Source organism: Chiloscyllium punctatum, chromosome 6 (assembly GCF_047496795.1).
Source record: "Chiloscyllium punctatum isolate Juve2018m chromosome 6, sChiPun1.3, whole genome shotgun sequence".
Classification (NCBI taxonomy): Eukaryota; Metazoa; Chordata; class Chondrichthyes; order Orectolobiformes; family Hemiscylliidae; genus Chiloscyllium; species Chiloscyllium punctatum.
In genome coordinates, this window is record NC_092744.1 from 80076618 (window position 1) to 80102231 (window position 25614).

General features: G+C 40.7%; 1 protein-coding gene across 3 annotated transcripts in view; it reads right to left on the reverse strand.

The window, feature by feature from the left end:
* Positions 1-25614, reverse strand: part of LOC140479126 (claudin-15-like) — a 44400-nt gene that overhangs the window by 17716 nt on the left and 1070 nt on the right. For 2 of the 3 annotated variants that reach the window (XM_072573066.1, XM_072573067.1), the window contains exon 2: positions 15269-15541. In XM_072573066.1, coding sequence (XP_072429167.1) covers positions 15269-15488 — 220 coding nt within the window. In that variant the 5' untranslated portion in view covers positions 15489-15541. Of the gene's footprint in view, positions 1-4136; positions 4669-15268; positions 15542-25614 lie in introns of those variants that run through there. The other variant, XM_072573068.1, reaches the window with a different exon arrangement.

The following is a 25614-nucleotide window of genomic DNA, read 5'->3' on the forward strand; positions in this document are numbered from 1 at the left end:
CAATGTCTGGTCTCTCAACTTTTTGGGCCTCTGGATTATTAATCTAGTAACATTATCAATACAACACCATTTCTGAATCTACAAACATTAATATTGTCTCATTAATCTGACTACTATCACTATACTAGTATTGGTAATGCTTGATTCTGTGCATTCTATTTGTGGGCAAGAAAGATGCAGGCATTTAATATGGGTATAATGCAGGGTAAAGAATGGAAAGAAGACCATTGGAAGGATATCTTTCCTCCTTAATTAACATGGAAGCACACAGCTGGTTTCCAGGAAGTGTCTATCTGTAGCTGGGTGTTCACTTGTGTTACATCTCACCCATTGTACTTCGGCAGTTCTGCTGTCTACGTGCCACTAGCACTCAAATTGTAATCTACCAGCCCTGCCATATTGTTGCAACCTAAGTGCAGGGTGGTTTAGCTGGCAAATGCTTGGTAAAACCTGGAGCAGTATTGTACAATCCATAAAAGAACTTTTGACTCGTCAAAGGGAGGTCAGGTAAAATTATCATTGGGCTGTTGACTAATCATCCAACGGCGTTTTGAAAGTTCCACTGCCCTTGCACCTGTAACTTCACCAAGAGGGCTGTAATAAATATTTGTTTGAGGAAAACATTTTCTGGAAAAAAAACCAACTAAAGTTGCAGATAATTTAACATCACTCCCTCCAGTCCTGGCAACCCAGGACTGATCACTTTGAAATGATCTGGTTTTATCTGTTTTGCACTATTGAGCATGTTAGACACTTTGATAAGGTCCCTTTTTAGTCTTCGATCTCAATGGCAGGTCTCCCAACTTTCTTCATCTCAGTTTTGAGATGATTACTGCTCCTCATCTCGACACCATCCCCACTGCAGTTACAGCCTTTCAGTAGCACAATTAGCATTCAAGTATGATCTTCCCACTGCATTGAGATACAAGCTTGTAAGCTTCTCAGACATTCACCTTCCCATCCTAGATAGATTCTCACATGAAGCTTGTTATTTTAATAGATTCATCATCACATTTGAGCAGATGAATTTCGTCAAAGTGAGGATCACTGTTGGACACTTAATGTGCAAGGTAATTTTAATTTGTTTAGAGCAAAGAAGATTAAGCAGAGAATTCATAGGAGTGTTAAACAATTTTGTACAGAATTGATAGAGGAACTAAGGAGAAACTGTTCCCACTCATGGACACGTTGTTAAGTAAAGGGATACATTTAAGATAATTGACTAAAGAAACTTGGAGAGATTAAGGGGAATAATTTTACACAAAAGCAGTTATGACCTGAAGCTTTTTGCCTGAAAGGATGGTGGAAGCAGATGCAATAGTAACTTTCAAAAAGCAATTGGATTTACACTTAAAAAGCAAAACATTGAACCATTATGAGGAAAAAGCAGAAAGATTAGGACTAATAGGATAATTCTTTCAGATATTATGCTCAAGAACATTGGGTTCTTACTGACTGATGTGGGTCAATGATTAATTTCTGCAGCATTATTTAATAGTGCAGCAAGTGCTCATGGTATGAACAATCAATGTTCAACTTCCATCATCTAAGGCTTAATTCTCTGTGACCTTCATAGACGAAAATGCTTTCTTTTTAAAGAAAGATGAAAATCACTGGCCTACGATGGTCACAGTTGTTCTCTAATCAGGTTAGGCCAAACTTATGAAGCTATCAATAAAAAATATCCAGTCTGAAATTAACATGTCATTAAAATGACTGAAACCAGTCATTAGGACTTATATCTCCTGTTTCATTTGCACCTTTTGAATGTTTCACATATTGGGATGAAAGTCACCTGCAGATTATCCAATTTGGGAAAAAAAATGAAGCTAGGCATGGGAATGTAAAATTAACTGTATTTCAAATAACAGCTTTTGGGACAAGCAGGGATGGAAAATGTGCATGTAACAGGAGAACTGGAAGCCTCTCTCTCTTCCTGTTTCACAAAACTTCTTTAAAAATAGCACCCAGTGAGAAAGCAAATTGGAAACATATCCATTTATCAAGAACGCAAAGATATCCACAAATTTTGCTCTAGTTGGGGGATACAGGTCATCGATGAAACAATTGTGGTCTCAAGTTAAATTGAACAGTTCAAGAGCTCTAAAGGCTTTTCAAATTGCAAATTCTTAATTCCTAACCTCCCTTTTTAAAAAAACTAAACACTTCCTTTTTTAAACTTTACACCAGTGCTTGTGCATGTGTTTGATGTTGTCTTCCATTATTTTTCTTGCAGCTAGCAAGTACTATTATCCTTCTTTCCTTCAGTCAAGAAAACTTTATAATTAATTCCTTAAGATGACATATGCCAAAAAATTAAATATTGTCCTTGCAGCTGAATAAGGGGATTAAAAAGAGGGGAGCTAATTCACCCCTCCTCACCTGGTTGCAGCAATATACAATACTTTGGTGGATTTGAAGTTATTTTTTAAAAAGTCATCAATTTGCAGGATTTCAGCAAGCCAGAAGTCTACTTGGAAACATCTTCTAAACTTGCATTGTCTTTCTAAACTGGTTTAATCCCAGTTACCTAAATCAACCAAGAAGATTGTTTTAACAATTAGCTGATTCCTAGATGCTAATTAAATAAAGATTAAATCTAAAAAATAAAACTCAAAGGGTTAATAAATCTTAGATAAATATATGTAGGTAGAACTAAGTCTTACTAATTGAGTAAAAACTCCATTTGAGCCAAAATATACAATATCCATGCTGTACATCTCTCTGACTCTGTGACTCTATTTCATGAAAATTCTAATGTTTCTTCCTTGAAAATCATAGTTTCAACATTTTATATTATGTGTTTGATATCGTTAAAAGAAAACATCTTCTTCAAGGTTCGTAATCTGTGCCTATAATGCTGGTCTGGGTTTCTGTGCATCCATTTTGATATTTTCACAACTCCTGCGTGGCACTGATGAGACTCAAATCAAAATGGAGATCACGAACTACCTAGTAATAGCTTAATGGTCTTGTAAACCAACTGAAACTTTAATAATGATGTAACATTTCACTGTAAAGCAATCATAATGTTTTCATTGATATTTTTGTTGTTCCAAAGATTACAACCAGTTACCATCAGTTAGTCACCATACATACATCTCTTAAGCATCTACCTGCTTTTTAATTCTTTTTAATGAGATCACTTTGCTCAGAGGTGCAAAATATTGCCATCATTACTAAGTTGCTTGAGAACTTAATCTAATAAAGCTAATGATCATCGCAATTGACATAAGCGTTTGTTCCAAGCTACAAATTTCAGAACATCACTGCTTTAGAAAAGGTTTAACTGAGAACGATAAACAAAACTTTTTCCGAAGAATTTAGCCTGCTGGCATTTACTTGTATTACAGTACCAATTGTACCAGGTGATGATTAGAAGTTTAAACTGTATTCACACAGATCAGCATTTATAGAGTCATAGTCATGGAGTCATAGGGTTCTGCAGGACAGAAACAGATCTTTTGGGTGCCAACCAGATATCCAATATTAATCTAGTCCCATTTCCTGTAACCTGTTGATTCACACACTAAATTCAGTTAAAATAAACACTATCCTACAACACAAATCTACATGCATATTATTAGTACAAACCTAATTTCAATGAAAAAGCATGGAATTACCTTCAGATGAATAAGGAGAAAGCACAAACTTTCAGTGATGGTACAAATGTAAGCCTTTCTTATCCTCATTCCTTTAGCCATATCAGTTTAAATAATAGGCATCACTTCATGTTAAACAAAATATAGAAGGATTTTCTTGAATTAACATTGACCAATGTTGCTTGTCAGTATTAAAATGCCAATCAATTTTTAAAGAAAAGAAGATTGAAAATTTAAAGAAAGATTCTGCAACAGTTCAATCCTAATTTAAAAGGAAGTCGATTGGATGAAAGAACACTCTTGCGCAATTATTAATCTACTACTTTTTAAAACTCTGGTGGCTAGTCTTTTTTGGCTAGGGAGATACTGTTCAGTTAAAATTACTAACTAACACTCAGTTACACATTGAGACCAAGCCACAAAGATAGAGTGATTTAAAAAAAAGTCTTAAAACAATCTCAAACTTTCAACATGTAACATATCAAAGTGTTTAAAAAGAAATTCTACTGTTATTAGTAAAAGTGAAGCACTTACAGGATAGACCAAGCATGGTCTCAAACATTCGGCAGTTGAAGACACCAGTACTATCTTGGGCACAGCTTTTCCACAAATTTTCGTATAACCTGGAGCTTGTGATCACACTTCCAAAAACTGTAGAAATCTTCCAATAATTGTTCGCCAATGTGGATCCAGTCAGCATCCACCCTGCCAGCCCCATCAGGAAACCAGTAATCTCAATAGCTGCTGCCATAGTCAATCTGTGTTATGGTGTGTTACTTCTCCCAAGATGGAAACCACAAAGAACAGGAATAAAGATGCTCCTCTCGCTGCGAGCTTGAGCACTGGGAAACCTCTCACTTCACGTTTAGGTGCTCTTTCCGTCTCTATCACCCTGTCACTCTGCGTGCTTCATAAAGGCAACTCAACCTTCGCTCCTCTTGCTCAAAGACCATAAAATGATAAGGTGGCACGTAAACGGTAATAACCGGGTGTGACCTGGGGTGGATGTGTTAATTACTCAGGTATGGAGTTTCTAGGGCAGAATAATGGTATTGATTCTACCATTATATGCACATTTAAAAAAAAGCAAAAAAGACTGACACAGTGGTATATTTATACATAACTGTTAATATTGCGCAGTTATTGATTGCAATGTGAAAGAAAATATTTGAATTGACAGTCAGATGAAGCAATAAGCCGTGGATCAGGACAATCTAACATTTGTTTGAAACAATGTTTTGGCTTTCAAGTGAGATTTTTGCTACTCTTCATAAATTTTGTGCAATGAGTTGAAACCCAAATGTTGTGCATTGACTCATTGTTTAAAAAGATACTCTGAGAGAAACGTTCTTATTAGTTTCACCATATTGGAACTCTTGAGTCAGACAGTGAAGTTCAGTTAATATTTGACAAGATATTGATCTACAGTATCTATACTACAGGGGACTTTCAGTGAAACTCAACATTGAGAGTGATACTGCAGGGTGAGCAGATGATTCACTTTGAGAAAGGATTATTATCAAAAATGCAGGAAGGTTGAATGAAGAGATATTTTGATCTCACAAGTATGTTGCAATGATTGGCAATCAGGAGATGCATTTTAAAAATAACACAGAAACATTGGGAAAAAAGCCTGCCAATAGTTAAACAACTGAAAATCTCTAATATTCGAGCTGATGGATCAATGGATTCAGATTTTATTCAGTGGGATCGAGTTTGGATCCAGCAGGGAGACTACCAATTTTCTTGCTAAAACCAGTCACCTATTCTATCCAGCTGAAGAGTTTGGGTAGATTTAATCCAGTCATAGTTGTGTGAAAAGTTTAGAGATTAGTCAGCTCTTTCGCAAAGAAGTGGATGTTGGAGAAAGTGGCAATGTTATTCCTGCATTAATATAGGTCACATTGGAATTGGGGGGATGAAGTAAATGGCTGTGCTGAAGCTAAACAGATTCCACTTAGTCAAACTTGGGATGCGCATCAGGTGGAAAAGTGAAAAAGAAGGATTTAATTTTGGGGAATTCCTCGAATAGAACAAACCTTAAACAGCTTTTCGCAATAAAAAAATGACGAGTTGTCAAAGCAATTTGTCTGACACTGACACTGACACAGAATCACATGAGTACCAAATGTTAAAAGGAATAACAATGTGACATAAATTGTTGTTCCCTTTGAGATTTGCTATTCTAGCGTATCTGTCCTGATGAGTGCAAGATGAAAGGTTTCAACAGTATATCGTGCTTTCAGCAATACTCAAGTTCTGCACCAACAAGCAATTATACATAGATCTTGCTCTTCCAAAACTGGAAGTGGAAGCAGTGAGATCAGCACGATGGTTCAGTGATTAGTACTGCTGCCTCACAGTGCCAGGGATCCAGGTTCAATCCCAACCTTGGGTGACTGTCTATGTGGAGTTTGCACATTCTCCCAGTGCCTGCATGGGTTTCCTCTGGGTACTCTGGTTTCCTCCCACAGTCCAAACATGTTCAGGTCAGTTAAATTGGCCATGCTAAATAGCCCATAGTGTTAGGTGCATTAGTCAGAGGGAAATGGGTCTGGGTGTGTTATTCTTTGGAGGGTCGGTGTGGACTTGTTGGGCTGAAGGGCCTATTTCCAAACTGTAGGGGAATCAAATCTAATAATGATTTAATCTCCCAGTGGGCAAGTTGGTGAATATTTTCTAAGTTGTGGTACCTTGCCAGGACAATGAAAAGGTTCTATGTTCTATCTCTAGTCTGTGCTGGGTTTTCTGACTTCATGACTGGAGAGGTCATGGGAACACTGAAATTGCAGTACCCCAGAATGAGCTCCTTACAGCCATGATGGGCCTCCTTCTGCACTATATGTGTATGTTTGGCCACTAGGTGGAGATAGCACTGGGCTGAATCAGATATTTAGATTCCTGATGAAACGTCGACTCTCCAGCTCCTCGGATGCTGCCTGACCTGCTGTGCTTTTCCAGCACCACACTTTTCGACGCAGAAATTTAGCTGCCTTACAGATATCGGCTTACTTGGGCAAAGTGCTAGAGGCGGTCATTGAAACTGAAATCTCGATGGTAAGAATCAAACAGAGGAAAGGCAAGAAAATTAGAAGTAGTAAAAGAAGGAGGAGCACTTTCAAGTTCCATCTTCACCGATGTGATAGCAAATGAAGATGTGCTTGTCTCTATGGGAGATTAGCTGGGTTGGTCCACTTGTTTTTCAGACAAGTGATGTGGCCTCTGATTGTCATTAACAATGAAGCTGATTCTTTTCTGAGGTGCATTGGTCAGAGCCTGCTCGGTCACCGGGTGGATTTCCCATAATTCCTCATCCTTCGTTGATGTGTTTTCGAACAACCTCTCCATGTGTTGCAAAAGTCTGTTTCCCTATGCAGTTTCCACATTTCGCCCCTTTAACATGACATACACCCGAACTTCAGAATTTCCCATGTCCCAGAACATGTCATTCTGCAGATAATGGCCTGCTAAGTGTGCCTGAGATTCTGCTATCTGCATCGCTTGTAATAGCCAAGCCTGGATGTGGACTGCTTCTTACAATTTCCGTGATGCATTGGGAATGAGAAAAATCAGAAATGCTTACTTTCCCCATCAGGACTCTTTGTTCTGAAGATATAACCAGGAATTCCAATTGCTATAGAGCATGGCATGGTGCTTCCTGTTAGCGAGGCTGCAAACAAGCACCCTAAACAGCATTTAGGAAATGGAATTCACACCATTCTTTAGAAATGACAAGTATTGAATGATTTCATTCCCCATGCTGTGGGACTCAAAGACTCCAGTTATATATCCCAAGGCCAGGCATGTCTAATTCTAAAGCAGCCACTGAAGAAGATGGGGTAAGTAGATAAGATTTCGAAGAATTCATACCTTCTCAACCTTTGACAGCCAAAGTGCCATTTTCGGGGTTGTCACCATTGATCATCAACCAGAATTATTTTTGGTTGATGGTGGTGGGCGTTTGCGAAACACACTGGCAATGGGATGAAGTGACGCTGATTTTCCCCTTTCATTTCAGTTTGCATGACGCAGCAGCATGAAGTTTTGTTTGATGTATTCATGGAACACGTGCATCTCTGGCTCGGCCAGCATTTATTGCCTATCTGTAATTGCCTTTGAGATGGTGCTGGTGAGCTGACTTCTTGGACCAATGTACTTGATCGGAGGGTGGGTGGGGGTGGGGGTGGTCAGCGGTGGAGGTGTTCCCAACAATTCTATGAGGAAGGGAGTTCCAGTGTTTCAAACCAGTGAAGGGACAGCGATTATAACTTCATGTCAGGATAGTGGTTAACTTGGAAGGAAATGTGCAGCTGCTGGTGGTCCCTTGCATCTGCTGCCCTTGTGGGTTTGGAAGGTGCTGTTAAAGTAGCCTTGATGAGTTGCTGCAATCAATTAGGTGAATTGGCCGTAGTGTTAGGTGGAGGGTAAATGTAGGGCAATGGGTCTGGTGGGTTGCTCTTCGGAGGGTCGGTGTCGACTTGTTGGGCCGAAGGGCCTGTTTCCACACTGTAAATAATCTAATCTAATCTAATCCATTAGATGGTGCCCGATGACTCCCTTGTTTACAATGGTGCAGGGGGTGAATGTTGAAGGTCATGAATGGGGTGCCAATCAAGTTGGCTGCTTTGTCCTGGGTGGTGTTAATCTTCTTGAAGCAGCACCAACTCAGCCTCCCTTGCCTATTAACAACACCAGGACTAGAATCAGTGGCTGGATAAAGTGAATAGATTGTATGAAGTTATTGAACAACTGGAGCTAAATAGTAAATATTCATCGAGATGACATTTAGTCTGTCAGATAAGAATAAATATATTTCCAATTCCTAAAACTTCAGACCAAACAAACGTGACCCTTGAAGGATCTGGGAAATAAGTTCAAAGTAAGAAAGAGTGAAAATTATGTATCAAAGCTTTGCAGGAACAGTGGTGCAGGGATGCATGAGATGGATAGAAAAAAATTGCTCAACCATGTTAGCAGTGTCTTCACTGTGGCAAAAGAGAAGTCTGAAAAGAAAAATATAACATCTGAAGCTAAGTCTAACAGCAGAAGGAAATTCAGTTGTATAACAGTAAGGGAGAAAATCACAAAAGGTAACAGGCAAAATCGAATCTGAGGCTGCGCACAAAATCGTAAATATTCTGAATGTCAATATCCCGCAAGTGAGAGAGTTGAGCAACGTGCCCTCTCGAGACAAAGATATCCCAAATCAAATTAACCACTTCATTGTAAATGTGATGCAAGTCCTAGACTGGCTACATTAGCTCACTATGATCAAATCCCTTGGCATGGGTTGCATATACCTCCCAAGTGTTGAGAGGGACTCAGGAGAGGTTTTGCGGAGCACTAACAATTATTATGAAAGATTCATTGGAGGACTGGAAAACTATAAGAAGGTCATTTCCATCTGAAAAAGAAAGGTGGTCAAACAGAGAAAGCAACAATTGCTGTTCACCCATTCCACACAACCTCATGGGACTGATAATGCCATAGTTACCTGTACATTAACAATCTACGTAAACAGCATCCAGTAGATTCAGGAGTCTGTCTAGCTGTTGCCTTTGACTTCTTTGAGCAGGTAGCTGCCTGAATGGGCTGAGGGAAGCCCTATGCCGGTGCTGTGATGGCAAAGGTTCAAGTGAATAATAATTGAGCAAGCTGTCAGGATCTAGGATATGCCTGGGAATGGATTAGAAATTGATTGAAGGAAAGGCAAAACTGTCGGCAGAGGAATCTGGCGAGAGAAAAGGCCCAGTAAAATAAATCATATGGAAAATGTTTTTGTTTTGTGTTGGCTCGAAGGAACAGGAATTGGCTTGCAATGGAAACCCATGAGGCCCCTGTGTCCCAGGCCTCCTTCCCCAAGCTCTGACCATGACACCCTGTCATTGCTGCCCTGTTCACATACCTGACTGTTAGGTGCCATTCCTTCGGTCCCCATTGGTGACCTCCGACTCCTGCCCAATAGTGAGGTAGACCTGTGGACCAGGCTGATGTGATTGATTGACAGGATCTGTCACGTTGAATCCCAGAACCTTTCACTCCGGAGAACCAGGTAGTTACCTAACCTCCTCTCAATTTGGCTTGATTTCTAGTGCTTGTCAGGAGCCAAGTGGAGGCAGACTGGTGCTAAAATAACACCTGTTAACCATCCTTCCAATTCCCCACCATGGGAGCCTCATGTGCAGAGGGAGGAAGAATCGGGCATGGCCAACGTTCCACACAATTGGCAAAGGCCAATTTAGATGTCTGACCTGGCCTGAAAGGCCATTTTTAATTCAAAATTAAAATCTTTAAAAACAGTGTGGGCATCAGGCCCCCATTTCAGTCTGAAGACCACATGGAATATCCACCCCAAACTATTTGCAACAGATGTTAAAATCAGGACTTCAATTTCTGCCAATGAAACGGGAATTGAATCTGCTAATTTAGTAACTTGGACAATTATTCTGTCAATCTGACAGGCTATGAGAGTGGGTAAAGAAGTGGCAGATGGAGTACAAATGGGAAAGAATGAAGTTATGCGCTTTGGTACAAAGAATAGGGCATAGACTGTTTTCTAAATGGGGAAAGACCTTGGAAAACTAAAGCACAAATGGACTTGGGAGTCCTAGTACAGAATTCTCTTAAGGTTAACATGTAGGGTCAGTTAGCAGTTCGGAAGGCAAATGCAATGTTTGCGTTCACCTCACGAGAGCTAGAATACAAAAGCAGAGATGTACTGCTGAGACTGTATAAGGCTCTGGTCAAAGTACATTTGGAATATTGTGAACAGTTTTGGACTCCGTATGTAAGGAAGGATGTGCTGGCACTGGAAGGGTTGGAGAGGAGGTTTACAAGAATGATCCCGGGGATGAAGGGCTTGTTAAATGAGGAGCATTTGAGGTCTCTGGGTCTGTACTCAGTGGAGTTTAGAAGGAGAATCTGATTAAAACTTACAGAATACTGGGAGGGCTGGACAAAGTGGAAATGGAGAAGATGTTTTCACTACAAGGAGAGACTAGGACTTGCGAGCACAGTCACGGAGTGAAGGGACGGCCCTTTAGAAATGAAATGAAGAGGGATTTCTTCAACCAGGGCATGGTTAATCTGTGGAGCTCATTGCTATAGAAGGCTGTGGAAGTCTAGTCACTGAAGACCGACATAGATAGGTTCTTGATTGGTGAGGGGATCAAGGATTACCAGCAGAAGGCAGGAGAATGGGGTTGAGAACTAAGTCAGCCATGATTGAATGGTGGTGCAAACTCAATGGCCTAATTTTACTCATATATCTTATGGTCTTCTACCTAATTAATTGATATGTTAATTGCTTGCCATCTCATTTATTCAATGTTTCTAGCTCAGATCATGAAACTTCTAGTTATTTAGCACAGAACAAAGATGGAGGAAGTGAGAACTGCAGATGCTGGAGATCAGAGTCGAGAGTGTGGTTCTGGAAAAGCACAACATGTTAGGCAGCATCCAAGAAGCAGGAGAATTGAGGTATTGGGCTAAGCCCTTCAACAGGAATCCTGCTGTGCTTTTCAGCACCACACTCTCGACATTGAACAAAGATCTAAACCAGCCAGTGGGCAAAGGTGAGAGGCACTTTCAACAAACAGGCCTTTGCCCTGTGCAAATAGACAGAATTGATTGCTGTTGTTGAAGATCATTTATAATACAGTGATGATATTGAGATAAGGGTTACTTTGATATCAGTGCTTTAACAAGAAAGAGGACGAACAATTAAAGGATTGTTCATCACTGAAGATTGTGTAAGATTGGATAAGTATCACCTCCTTTGGCAGTACCACTTAACCATGTGACCATATCACCGTGCCTTATTAATTACTCCCAACTTCACTGCACTCTAACTGTTAATATTACTCAACCTTCCCATGTTTGTTTTGTTAGTCTCTACTGAACTTAGTCTCTACTTAGTCTCTTTTACTTTTGCTGTACAATCTTTGATTACACAGAGGAAGAACTCAGTGAAAATTAATTCATCTGTTCTCTGCTTGTGAAATGTAAGGAATAAACAATCCCAGTGTTAAGAAGAATTAAGTGTTTTTATTTTCCAAACTTAATGGCACTGGGTTCAATTGCATTTGGATTAATGACGTTTTGAAGGAGTGCCTCTAATCATCTCTGAAACAGATTGTCCTCTGGGGTTAGACCTGTGTTCTATTGCTTTGAGAACTGATTTCATTAAATCCTAATACCTTTCCCCAGGCTTCCATGATGGCCTCTCCTTCTTCTCTCTTCCCTCATTCCTGGCAAGTGTTAGGAACTATCTGTGAGCCAAGCCCTGCATTTCACTTTTAGACCTTTGCATTTTGCATTTTAACACAACCCCAGACAGTCAGCATGCAAATCCTGATGAACGTAAAAGAAATCTGCTGAAACCCGGGATGTGTTAAATGACTGCCCAGAATGGGCAGTGATGTTGTTGGGCCTAAAGGGTTTGAGTTACAAGGAGAGACTGGATAGGTTGAGACTTCTTTTCCTTGAGTGTTGGAGGTCGAGGGGTGTCATGAGCCACATAGGTAAGGTAAATAGCAAAGCGATTTTCCCTAGGTGGGAAAATTCAAATCTACAGGGCATAATTTTAAGGTTAGGGGGCAAGATTTAGAAGACACCTGAGGGGTAACGTTTTCACACAGAATGTGGTGCATGTAAAGAACGAACTGCCAGAGGAAGTAGTGGAGGCTGGTGCAGCTAATGCATTTAAAAGACATTTGGACAGGTACATGAATCGGAAGGGGTTAGAGGGATATGGGCCAAATGCAGGCAAATGGGACTAGTTTGTTTTGGGAAACCTGGTCAGCGTAGATGGTTTGGACCGAAGGGTCTGTTTCCATGCTGCATGATTCTATGACTGCATTTGCTGAACTCTCATTTCTGCAGTGATTGCGATCAAAGGATTGTCTCCCAATGCTGACAGGCCCTGGTAGCCTTACTGCACTTTATGTCCAGTCTCCAGTTCTGTGTAAAGCTCTGAGGCAGCTCCTGTTGCAACCAAAGTAAAGAACCATTGTTAATGTCAATATGATCCATTAGGGACTGCTATATACCGGAAGCTAAAAAGTCTTGCTATTTGATACTAGGGACAGAATTCCATTGGCACTATTATCAAAAATAATGGTGTTCCAAATCCCGAGTGATGGAGTGAATATCTATGATGATTAGGGTGAGTGCATGCACCATTTATAAAATAGGTTATCCACAAGGGGACATTTACAGGATATTAAAAGTGCCAAAGTCTACCCCCTCCATAGTTTCTTAGAACTTACTGTGGTGGGGCAAACAATATTACCTTAACCACGACACTTAGCATTCTTCCTGAAAGAAGTGAAAGCCATCAGCTTAATTACATGCCTCCAACTGGAGCATATTGCCACTAATATGTAGCTTTCACTGAATACTGGTTATTGATTTGGATTTGACTCTGCAAAATCCTCAGAAAAAATCCCCAGAGAACCATTTTGTTGTTGAAGAGTTGGACTTCATCTCTGTAAATCAATAGTTACCCCTGGCATCAGGATTGTGTACATGACAGATCCTGCCTGAAATTCTGATAGAACTGCAGAAAATGTGGCCTTTACACCCAGTCTCCAACCCCACTTCAAGTGGAGCTACACTAAAAGGGCATAAAAAACTCTGAGGGTCAGCAACAGCAACATCATTAGAAGGTTTCTAGGACTCAGGAAGGGATTTGTTTGGGAATTCATAAAAGTGCAGAGGAGATTGTTTGGCCCATCATACTGGCACTAGCTCCTTAAATAAGGATCATTACTATTGACAATCTCCTTCTTTATCCCCATATCCTTGTACATTACTTTTATTTTGAAATGTGTAACGATGCTGTGGCTTTAAGAGGTTATTTTATCTTTTTTTTTCTGAAGTGAGGTTGTAAGGCAGAAGTGCTGAGCAATCTACCAAAACCACTACAGTAAACAGCTTATGAAGCCTTGGGTTTTTATAAAAATTGGAACAATAGAAGCAGCTTGGATGGGTGTGGCCAGCTCTCATTGACCAGGATTTCTGTTTTCTTTTTAGTTTTTAGTTTTAGCTTTAAGCAGTTATTATGGTGGGCTTAGAGACGTACAGGGATGTTGCCAGGTTGGAGGGTTTGAGCTATGGGGAGAGGCTTAATAGGCTGGGGCTGTTTTTCCTGGAGCATCAGAGGCTGAGGGGTGACTGTATAGAGATTTATAAAATCATGACAGTGCATGCATATGATAAATAGAAAAAGTCTTTTCCCTGGGATGGGGAAGTTCATAACAAGATGGCATAGGTTTAGGGTGAGAGGGGAGAAAGTTAAAAGGGACCTAAGGGACACAGAGGGTGGTATGTGTATGAAATGAGCTGCCAGAGGAATTGGTAGAGGCTGGTACAATTACAGCATTTAAAAGACATCTGGATGGGTTTATGAATAGGAAGGGCTTAGAGGGATATGGGCCAAGTGCTGGCAAATGGGACTAGATTAGGTTAGAATATTCAAAGTTTGGTAGAAGATTTGTAGCTCGGGTGCTCGTTGTTGTGGTTCTGTTCGCCGAGCTGGGAATTTGTCTTGCAAATGTTTCGTCCCCTGTCTAGGTGACATCCTCAGTGTTTGGGAGCCTCAACAGGTTAGAATATCTGATTGGCATGGACAAGTTGGACCAAGGGGTTGTTTCCGTGCTGTACATCTCTATGACTCTAAGTAGAAATTATCTTTCCCCTCTCACTCAGTTACAGCTGGAAGCTGGTGTTTCTCTCTGCTACTGGGCTACCTGTGAGACTAATCTATTTTTCTGAACTTTTCTTTTTGCCAAAGGGTATAGAGTCATAGAGATGTACAGCATAGAAACAGATCCTTCGGTCTAACCCGTCCATGCCGACCAGATATCCCAACGCAATCTAGTTCCACCTGCCAGCACCCGGCCCATATCCCTCCAAACCCTTCCTATTCATATACCCATCCAAATGCCTCTAAATGTTGCAATTGTACCAGCCTCCACCACTTCCTCTGGCAGCTCGTTCCATACATGTACCACCCTCTGCGTGAAAAGGTTGTCCCTGAGGTCTTTTTTATATCTTTCTCCTCTCACCTTAAACCTTTGCCCTCTAGTTCTGGACTCCCCAACCCCAGGAAAAAGACTTTGCCTCTTTACCCTATCCATGCCTTTCATAATTTTGTAAACCTCTATAAGGTCACCTCTCAGCCTCCGATGCTCCAGGGAAAACAGCCCCAGCCTGTTCAGCGTTTCCCTATAGCTCAGATCCTCCAACCTTGGCAACATCCTTGTAAATCTTTTCTGAACCCTTTCAAGTTTCACAACATCTTTCCGATGGGTATGTTTCTATATTGGAACAGTTAATTAGTAATTGTTACTGTGTCTATTATTCTGTTAGGTTTTCCAATAGAGTTAAGTTATTCTAAGTTTTTTTTGTTGTTTGCATTTTAACGTCAATGTTGGAATGAATTGTGTTTTAGCTTAATGTTGAGTAGTTTGATTGGTCGAATTGCCTCTGGAACAAAGCACTTTACTTTTGCCTTAAAAATAAGAAAAAGCTGGTGTCTGGGCTACCTTTGTAAAATATTTTGAGGGAGTCTGGTCTGGTCAATAACAAATGGATATCAATTTGTCTAGAATGTTTCACTTTTAATTACCACGACCAGAAATTCAGAAGAATCTGCCACTTACGGTACAAGGCGAGCAGAGAACTGTAGTAAATACACTGTACTATCCCCAGAGCATTTTGAGTACATGCCTTCCAGAGTCCATCGTAGATCCAAATGGTAGTAATGAGAGTGGTTGATGTGCTGGAGATCCTCCACTCACTGGACTGTATGGAAACAGTTGTAAGGACTAAGCCCATCAAAGTTAGAAATAGAGAGAAAATCTGCATGATTGTCACTCCCATTCCTCCTTGTTGCTGAATAAGTGTGGACCAAGAGAATCTGAGGTTCCCCTTATCTGCAGAGAGAGACAAGCAGAGTGAGAGTTACATTTAAAATGATGCCCAAGCCCACAGTATGGGAAAAGAGCTCTATGTTAAAGTGATCAAGCATTGTTTGGATCAGGAGGCTGCAAATTTGCAAACAACAGTGGGAATGAATCTCAAGGTCAAGAATTTGTACAAGTAACCATTATTCTGTTTGTGAAATGCTGGAACAAGTGACTCAAATAAAAAAGCAAACACGAGACTTTGGAATGCTGTGTAGTTGAGCGTGTTGCACAATTTTAGCTTAAATAGTGGAACATACTGTTGGTTCTAGATTTGTTTTCTCCTGAGCAAGTGTTTTCAATCTGTCATAGATATGAGGTCATATAAGGAGCTCTCTTGATTGTTCCTTGATTATTCCTTCATCTTCAGCTTCTAATCTTTCCCTTCCCAACTTCTGATCTTCCTTGCTACTCTCTATGTTATCAACATTCTCCAGACCTGGGTTAACGCAATCTCTAATATAGAAACATGATTTGGAAGTTAGCTTTCTTTCAAATTTGTTCATGGGATTGTGAGTGTTGCTAGCTGGGCCATTATTTATTGCCCATCTTGAATTGCCTGAGAGAAGCTGGTAATGAGCTACCTCCCTGAACTGCTGCAACAAACAAAGAGAACAAAGAAAATTTACAGCCCAGGATCAGGACCTTCGGCCCTCCAAACCTGAGCCGATCCAAATCTACTGTCTAAACCTGTCGCCCAATTCCTAAGCATCTGTATCCCTTTTCTTCCCATCTGTCCAGATGCATCTTAAATGAATCTACCATGTCTGCTTCTACTACCTCTGCTGGCAACACCTTCCAGACGCCCACCACCCTCTGCATAAAGTACTTGCCGCGTGTATCCCCCTTAAACTTTTCACCTCTCACCTTGAAAGCGTGACCTCTCGTTATTGGATCCTTCACCCTGGGAAAAAGCTTATTGCTATTTACCCGGTTTATACCCTTCATGATTTTGTAAACCTCAATCAGGTCCCCCTCAATCACGTTTTTCCTAATGAAAACAAACCTAACCTACTCAATCTCTCTTCATAGCTAGCACCTTCCATACCATGCAGTTCATTTGGTCTAAGTATTTCCACAGTGCTGTTTCAGAATTTTGACTCAGTGACACTGAAGGAACAGTGATAAATTTCCTAGGTGTATGGCTTGGAGAGGAACTTGCAGATGGCAACGTTTCCAATAATCTTCGCTCCCTCCCCTCAATAATTTTTAGGTGGTAGAGTTTGCACATTTGGATTATTGCAGCTGACAGACTATGGGTAAGTTTCTGCAGTGCATCTTGTGTAGGGTACATACTGCTGCAACTGTGCCTTGATAGTGAAAGGAATAAATTTTGAAGGTGGTCGATGTGGTGCTAGTCAAATGGCCTGCTTTATCCTTGATGTTGCCTGGCCTTTGAAAGCCTTGTTGATGTGTACTCATCCAGGCAAATGGAGTGTGTTCCATCCTGGTCCTGACTTGTGCCTTGTAGATGGTGGGCAGACTTTGGGGAGTAAGGAGGTGAGTTACTCGCTGTGGTATTCCTAACCTCTCAACTACCCTTGTAGCCATGGCATTTACATGGCAAGTCTCGTTCATTCTTAGTCAATGATGATCCCCAGAATGTTGATAGTGGGAGAATAGCAGCCATTTTATGTTTTCAACTGTGTAAAAGTTTGACTGTCCATAGCCATTTTGTGCAGAAGCCACTGCTGTTAGCTGATCTAACTACTAAACAGCTTGTAAGAGTTTGTTAAGAGGAAGACTCCCAGAAATCCTCTCTTTTCTGCTGTAAAAGAAGCTAGGCACTATGAAAACATTGTGCTTGCAGAACCAGTAAAGAAAAATGGTCTTCACAAACTCCCAGAAGCTGCTCTGCCTCTTATGTCCATCTACAAGGGCAAAATCTAACCATTCGAATACCAAAGTCTTCAACTTCAACTCTTTCTTCCAGATAACCAGCACATCAATGGCAAATGCTGGGTCTGCAATGACATCCCAGAGGACTGAATTGAACTTCATCCCTGTATGCATTTTTTAATCTTTAACTGTATTTTGTTTTTATTTGCATTTAGTTACCAACTTTATTATTTTTACTTACGAAATGCATAGTCATGGTTTTCTAACGAACCTTACTCTCCTGTTTATCTCCTGACTGCTGGTTATTTTTAAATTTGAATGACTCACAAGTTAAAAGGGGGCTACACAAAGAGACACAGACACCCACACACACGCACGTGCACGCACACCACGCACATGTGCACACACACACACACACACACACACACACACACACACACACACACACACACAAACAAAACCACTTTGAGGTATCTGATTGCGACTTTAATGTAAAACAAGGTTACTGCAATTTTTAGTTATGAATTGAGCAGTGAAAGATTTTTTGAACCAGTAAAAGTAATGGCATCTCTAACTTTTCAAGTTTGCACCTGTCTGAACATCTAACTTACAAACAGTTACACATTGGATTCTACAATAGAGGGTGATCACTCTCGTGCACAAAGACTTATCGTGCTGTTGTATGGGGAATGTGTTTTATGATAATTCACTGGATCTTTTGGAGTAATTTGGATGATTTAAAGTAAACACTGTAAGAGCAGAACAATCTATGGTATTTCACCTCAAAATCGTATGCTCAGCATTTATTCATTGCTCTCAAATTGAATAAGCTGCAAATTCACAGTAAAATGTTCATCGGTAAGTAGATACTTATTAACAGTGGGAAACTTTGGGATAATCAAACTGCAACTTAGTTCATGACAGAAGTTTCTGTGACTTCTGTTTTGAATTGCTTTCTCTGAATGTTACTCAAAAACTCTTTGGAATTCATGGAATTTACAAATTTCAACACTGAGACAAGTGATGTTGGAGCACGGCGAGACTGGAGAGGAATTGGGCAAATGGAGTTAAGACACAGATTGACCAGGATCAAAATGAGGAGCTGAATGGCTTACTCTTATTTCTGCATTATGGACATCTGCTGAAAATCCAGGATAATTGTTATCTTGGTTCAATTGGGAACAGGGAGAAAGTGAGGACTGCAGATGCTGGAGATCAGAGCTGAAAGAAGGGCTTATGCCCGAAACGTCGATTCTCCTGCTCCTTGGATGCTGCCTGACCTGCTGCGCTTTTCCAGCAACACATTTTTCAGCTCAATTGGTAGCAGTCTTCCTTCCAAAGAAAGATAAGCATATAAAATTATCATGTAAAACTAAAGTGCACCTGATCGGGGGTAGTGTACAGACATGGATAGAGAATTGGCTTTTACAAACAAACAGAAGGTCTTTTTCCAAGTGGCAGTGGAGTACCATAGAGCCCAGTGCTTGGACCCCAGCTGTTCACGACGTATAATGATTTAGATGAAGGAACTAACTGTCATGTCACCAAGTTGGCAGGTGACATGAAGCTGGGTGGGCGGGTTGACTGTGAGGGGGCTGCCGAGATGCTTCAGTGTGATTTGGACAAGTTGAGTGAGTAGGCTTATGCATGGCAGATGCAATATAATGTGCAGAAATGTGAGATTATCCACTTTGGTAGCAAAGACTGGAAAGCAGATGTTTATCGGAAGATTTTGAAAGGGGTGAGGTGCAATACGACTCATCAGTCCGGTTCATTGTCCATCAGTCGCTGAAAGTAAGCATGCAGGCGCTGCAGGTGGTGAAGACACCAAATGGACTTCGTAGCGAGATAATTCAACTACAGGAGTACGGATGTCTTGCTGCAATTGTACAGGGCCTTGGTGAGACCAAATGTGCAATACTGTGTCTCCTTATCTGAGGAAGAGCAACGAAGATTTACCAGACTAAGTCATAGGATGGCAGGACTGAAGAATGAATGGTTTCGCTTAGATTATATTCACTGGCATTTAGAGGAATGAGAGTGGTTTGCACAGAAATCTAGAAAATCCTAACAGGACTAAGATGGAGGATGGGAAAAAAGTTGTGGTTGTAAGAGCTCCTTTCTTGATGTATTTCCAGTGTTGGAGCTGATTTCCTTGAATTCTAGCAGCAGACATTACTGTGTTGCAAGCTGTTGCATTGTTTTGGAACTCTGGGGAAAAAAACATGATCACAACTTTAGAAAAGGACGAAGACTGACAAAGGCAGTGGTGGTGACCACATGGGAAGTGATTCAAATGGAGAAAGAATCCCACACTGCTGTCTGACCCAGCAGTGAATCTGCACAGCCACTGCCTCCTGCTATTTGCTTTCAAGTATCTCTGGGCATCAGAGTTCATTCTAAGAAAAATTAACAAACAGTGAAATTCACAGCTGACCTGGAAGAAACCTGTGTGAGAGAGTTCACAGCATGGAGAGCAGCTAAGTGGCTTTTTAGGCTGGCACAATTGCAATATTTAAAAGGCATCTGGATGGATACATGACCAGGAAGGGTTTGGAGGGACATGGACAAAGTGCTGGCAAATGGGACTAAATTTAGCTCAGATATCTGGTCAGCATGGATGAGTTGGACTGAAGCGTCTGCTTCCATACTGTATATCTCTATGACTCTATGACTAGCCAATGTAAATGCAGAAACTTTATTTCTTATGACTGGGGAGTCTTAAACAAGGGGGTCATAATCGTGGTTAAACCATTTAGGACTGCAATGAGGAGAAATTTCTCCAATCCAAGAGTGGGGACCCAATGGAATTTTCTGGCAGAGAAAGTGGTTGAGGCCAAGTATCGAATCCTTTCAAGAAGGAGTTAGGTCTAGTTCCTGGGTCTAAATGGATCAAATGGGTCTGGGTAAATAGCAGGAGCAGGGTAATGAGTCTGATGGCCAGCCATTGTTATATTGAATGCTAGGACAGACTCAAAGGACCGAATGGCCTACTCTTGCTCCTAGTTGGTATGTTTTCAGCCACCTTCCTAACCTGCAATCTTCTTCCTGACCTCTCCATCCCCACCCCCACTCCGGCCTATCACCCTCACTTTAACCTCCTTCCACCTATCGCATTTCCAACGCCCCTCCCCTAAGTCCCTCCTCCCTACCTTTTATCTTAGCCTGCTGGACACACTTTCCTCATTCCTGAAGAAGGGCTCATGCCCGAAATGTCGATTTTCCTGCTCCTTGGATGCTGCCTGACCTGCTGTGCTTTTCCAGCAATACATTTTCAGCTCTGATCTCCAGCATCTGCAGTCCTCACTTTCTCCTCGAAGATGTTTTCAGCCAGAAAGGTTCAAGTCCCTGATTTGGGAATGTAAATCAGCTTGACTCCTTGGAGCTATACTGACAATACATTGTCCTGTCGGCGATTTGTTTTTCAAAAGTGAGACATTAAACTGTGATTATTGGTCAGGAGAGACCCCTTGGCTCCATTAATGGAAGAGCTGGTAGCTGATCTGGTGGTGGACTTAGCTTTAATGCCTGCTGACATCCCATAACCCTTCTTTCCCTTGTCAATTAAAAATCTAAATCTAAGTATGTAAGTTAGCTCGCTGAGCTGGAAGGTTTGTTTTCAGATGTTTCATCACCATGACTAGGTAACATCATCAGTGAGAGTCTCCAGTGAAGTGCTGGTGGTATGTCTCGCCACTCCATTTATAAGTTTTGGTTTCTTAAGGTGGGTGATGTCATTTGCGGTTCATGTTTTCAAGGGAAGGTAGATAGGGTCTAAATCGCTGTGTCTATTGATGGAATTCTGGTCTGTATTAACAAAAACTAGTGATACATGAACACCAACTAGCCACCAAAAGTCACAACCCACTATCACTAGCTTCCATACATACAGTGAAGGACACCACTTTGACTGGGACAGCACATACAGCCCAGGATAGGCGAAACAAAGACATACACGAGAATTCTTAGAGGCATGGCATTCTAACCAGACCTCCAACAATAAACGCATCAATTTAGATCCTATCTACCTTCCCTTGAAAAAAGGAACTGGAAATGACATAACGTACCTTAAAAAACCAAAACCTATAAATAGAGAGGTGGGACATACCACCAGCACTTCACCAGAGACTCCCACTGAGGATGATACCTAGTATGGTGGAGAAACGTCTGAAAACAATCCATCCAGCTAAGCAAGCTAACTTACATACTTATTATCAACCTGAGCTACAAATCTTCTCAAAAATCTAAATCTAAATTAGGCTTCAACCATATTCCGTGACCCAGTCTCCACTGCTCATAAGGACAGAGAATTCCAAAGATTAATGGCTGTCTGAGAGAATAGGTTGCTCTTTATCCTGATCTTCAATTGTAGACCTCTTATTCTGAAATAGTGTATCCTCATTTAAGATGACCCTATGAGGTGAGGCAATAAAACAGCATCTACCTTGCCAGTATCACTCAGAATCTTGTATGTTTCAAAACTCCAATGATATTGCAATGGAAGTTTATAAATTGATTTGAGAAAATGGATTGTAAAGTAGAGGTAAATGGAGTTCAGTTCTGTGAATGATTAATGTGCTTTTTAATGGAGGGTCAAAAAAGTCATTTGGCACAAGGAACTAAAGACAGCATTTCCAAGAAATCCTGCGATTTAAGTAAAATGACTTGCCAAGCTAGTGAGATAATTGCTGCTTCCTGTTTAGTTGAGTTTTCATAACCTTCAAAAAAGACAGAGCTCCAGGGGCCACAGCAGGTTGAGTTGAGGAGAAACCATCCATACTAGAAGAAGGGCAGTTTAGTTTGTGGGAGTCTTCAGGGCGTCAGAGCTAGAAAGAAGTCTTAGGTTGGCCTCAAGGTAGTCAAAGTTGGAGAAAGGTTAATGAGTTAGGCTCTCTGTCTGTCTTGGGGAGAGACAGTGAAAAGCACATCGGTCAAGTGCGTTTTTTTTCTCTTTTTTGAAATAGATTTAGTTTCTTCTGTTGAAAGTACATTGAAAACCTTGTGTGAATATGGTCAGGGTCTGACTAGCACAGTAAACAAATTGTATAAAATAAAACTTGAGTCAGGAATCTGACTTGTCCAATATTATCATCAAGTGGGACCACAACAAAATGGGGGTTTTCCAGGATAGAATTGAAGAGGGATCTGGGAATCGTTAGAGATATTAGTATTTGTGTCATGGGTAGACAGGGTAGTTAAGAAGGCGCTTAAGCACATGTGCCTTCAATGCTCAGACCTTTGAGTATAGGAGTCAGGATGTCATATTGAGGTTGTACAGGGCTTTAGTGAGGCCTCTTCTGGAGTACTGTGTGCAGTTCTGGTCACTCTGTTATAGGAAGGATATTATTAAACTGGAAAGGGTTCAGAAAATATTTACCAGGACGTTGCAGGGAATGGAGGATTTGAGATATAAAAAAAAAGACTGGGAAATATTTTCATTGGCACATAGGAAGTTGAGGGTTGACCTTTTGAGGTTTATAAACTCATATTTTTAAGGTGAGAGGAGAAAGATTTAAAAAGGGGCAACCTTTTTACACAGAGAGTATGTGGAATGAACTGTCAGATAAAGTGGTGGATGCCGGCCCAGTTACAACACTTACAAGACATTTGGTTAGGTACATGACTAGGAAAGGTTTGGAGGGCTATGGGTTAAGCATAGGCAGGTGGGACTAGTTTAGTTTGGGAAATGGTTGGAGTGGACTGGCTGCATCAAAGGGTCTGTTTCCATGCTGTCTGGCTTTCTGATTCGATCCCGTGCAAAGGTAGTGGACAGAAAGACAGAAGCTGTTTTGAAGTTTATTACACGCTTTGGAATTCCAAAATCGCTTTGACTGTTGCTAGGACTTTTCTGAGGGGAGAAATTATAACAATGGCTTATTTGAAATCTCAGATGAAAGCCATGCTGAAAAGGCTAGCGGATAATTTGGAGGTATGGTTAAAAGTAGAATTTTGTAAGGATGAGATGCTTATAGTGATCACCCAGGAAAAGAGGGGAAATCTAAAATCTGAATGCCTCTGCCAGAACAGCGAAGGTTCAGTTAGAAATTAATGAAACTTGACTTGGAGAGAGAAAGAGAAATAAAAGGACTTAAGTTAGAGAAAAGAGAGAGAGAGAGAAAGAGGAATGAAAAAATGTGAATTGAGAAACAAAGAGAGGGAAAAATGGATCGGAAAGAGAAGAGGAAGAAAAAGAGAGAAATGAAAAGTGAACTGAAAGTAAATAGAGTTTCAGTTGGAATGAGAGGAGAAGGACAAACAAAGAGACATGCAAAGGGAAATCGAGTTAAAGATATTAAACTCTAAGGAGGTGATGCAATCAGACATGCGTCACACATGATTAAAGATATGCTTACGGTAAAGCAAGAAAGAGAGGATAGTAGCACAGAGGATGATCCTGGATTGAATGCAGGAATTGATTTAACAATAATTCTACATTTAATGACTAAATTCAGAGAGAACGGACCTGAAAAATATTTCTCCTCATTTGAAAAGATAACAAGGATGATGAAGGGGTCAAAAAGAGTTTGATACTTAATGCTACAATGTGTCCTGACAGGTAGAGCAATGCATGGACGCTGGTTTGATAGAAGAATAATCTGCAGTTCAAGAAACTATCAAAAGAACAGTATTCACGCTCATGAACTTGTCCATGGTGTCAAGTTAGCCGGGAAAAACCGAAGTGAAAGGGAATCAGAGGAAAACTCTTCACTGGTTGGAGTCATATTGTACAAAGGAAAAGCGTTGTGATTGTTGGAGACCAATCATCTTGGTCCTGGGACATCTCTGCAGGAATTCCTTGGGGTGTGTCTTCCAGTCAACCATTTTCAGCTGCTTATTTAACCCTAATTTAAATTTAGGGCTCTAAGAGAGAAAGCTGATCAGACATGTGTAGAATGTGCAAGGGAAAACAAAGGAAGAAAATGAGATTAGAGGTTTTGATCACTGAGAAAAATTGAGAACACGAGGTAAGTCATGAATATGGAAGAATTCCAAAATCGCATTCTGGTAACATTTCAGACTTTAAATCGAAGAGTGTCAATGATCAGAGATTGAGAAGCAGCCATTCTCGCAAACACCTACTCTATTTCATACATGCGGTGACACATAGCTGACAGTCATGTGGAAAATAACGAGGACATTGGAAGAATAGAAAATCCAAGGACGAAAAGGGTACTAGTTTTATGGAGCAGGTAGGTGGACAGAAAATAAGAAAAGAGAAAGGCTAGAACATGAAATGGTATGATGAAAATAGTATTCTTTCATTTAAATAAAATGGGACACACTAAAGCCAATCACTGGTTGTTAACGGGAAACTTATTGCATTGATAGGAACACCTTCAGATTCCTCAGAAATGATTGTATCAGGAAAGAGACTGGGTAATAAAACTGCAGCAACGATACAGGGGAGGGGAAGTGGCTCAGGACAGTCAAGCACAATCTTGTTTGAATATTGATAAAGAGAATCAGACTTCTGGTACTGCTGGTTATTTTATTTCAAAACATTTTTATTCCTTATTCTTCTAAACAAGGAAGTAAACCAATAAAGCTATTGAGAGATATTGGAGCAAGTCAGTCACCAATATGAGCCGATGATACCATTTGACTTTCAGAGGGGTCATTCATAAACCTGTCTGAATGTGTTTCGTGACTGACTAGCACAGGAACCAAATTGCAAACAATAAAACTTCTGGTCTGTCATGCCATTATTTCAGTTTGAAATCTGACATGTCCAATAGTACAGTCTGGGATGATAACTGTACATCACCTTTTTTCATAAGACAACATAATTCCAGGATCCTTTGGGAATCTAATATGCTCCATTCTACACGTTATATCCTCAAAAAAACTCTAAAATTTTGTCAAACTTATAAAATTCATCAATATCCTTCCCTTCAGCATAAGGTCAGAAGTGGGGATGCTTCCTGCTGATTGCACAATGTTCGACACCACTTGAAGCACAGTCCAGGCCTACCTGCAGTCAGACTCAGATAATATTCAGGCTTGGGCTGATAAGTGGCTAGTAACTTTGTACCACAAAAGTGGCAGGCAATGACCATGCCCAACAAGAGACAATCTCCGCTTGACATTCAATCAGCACTATCAACACGCTGGGGAAAGCCATTGACCAGAAACTGAACTGGGCTAGTCATATGAATATTAAGGCTCCAAGAGCCAATCAGAGGCAAGGAATTCTGAGGTGAGTT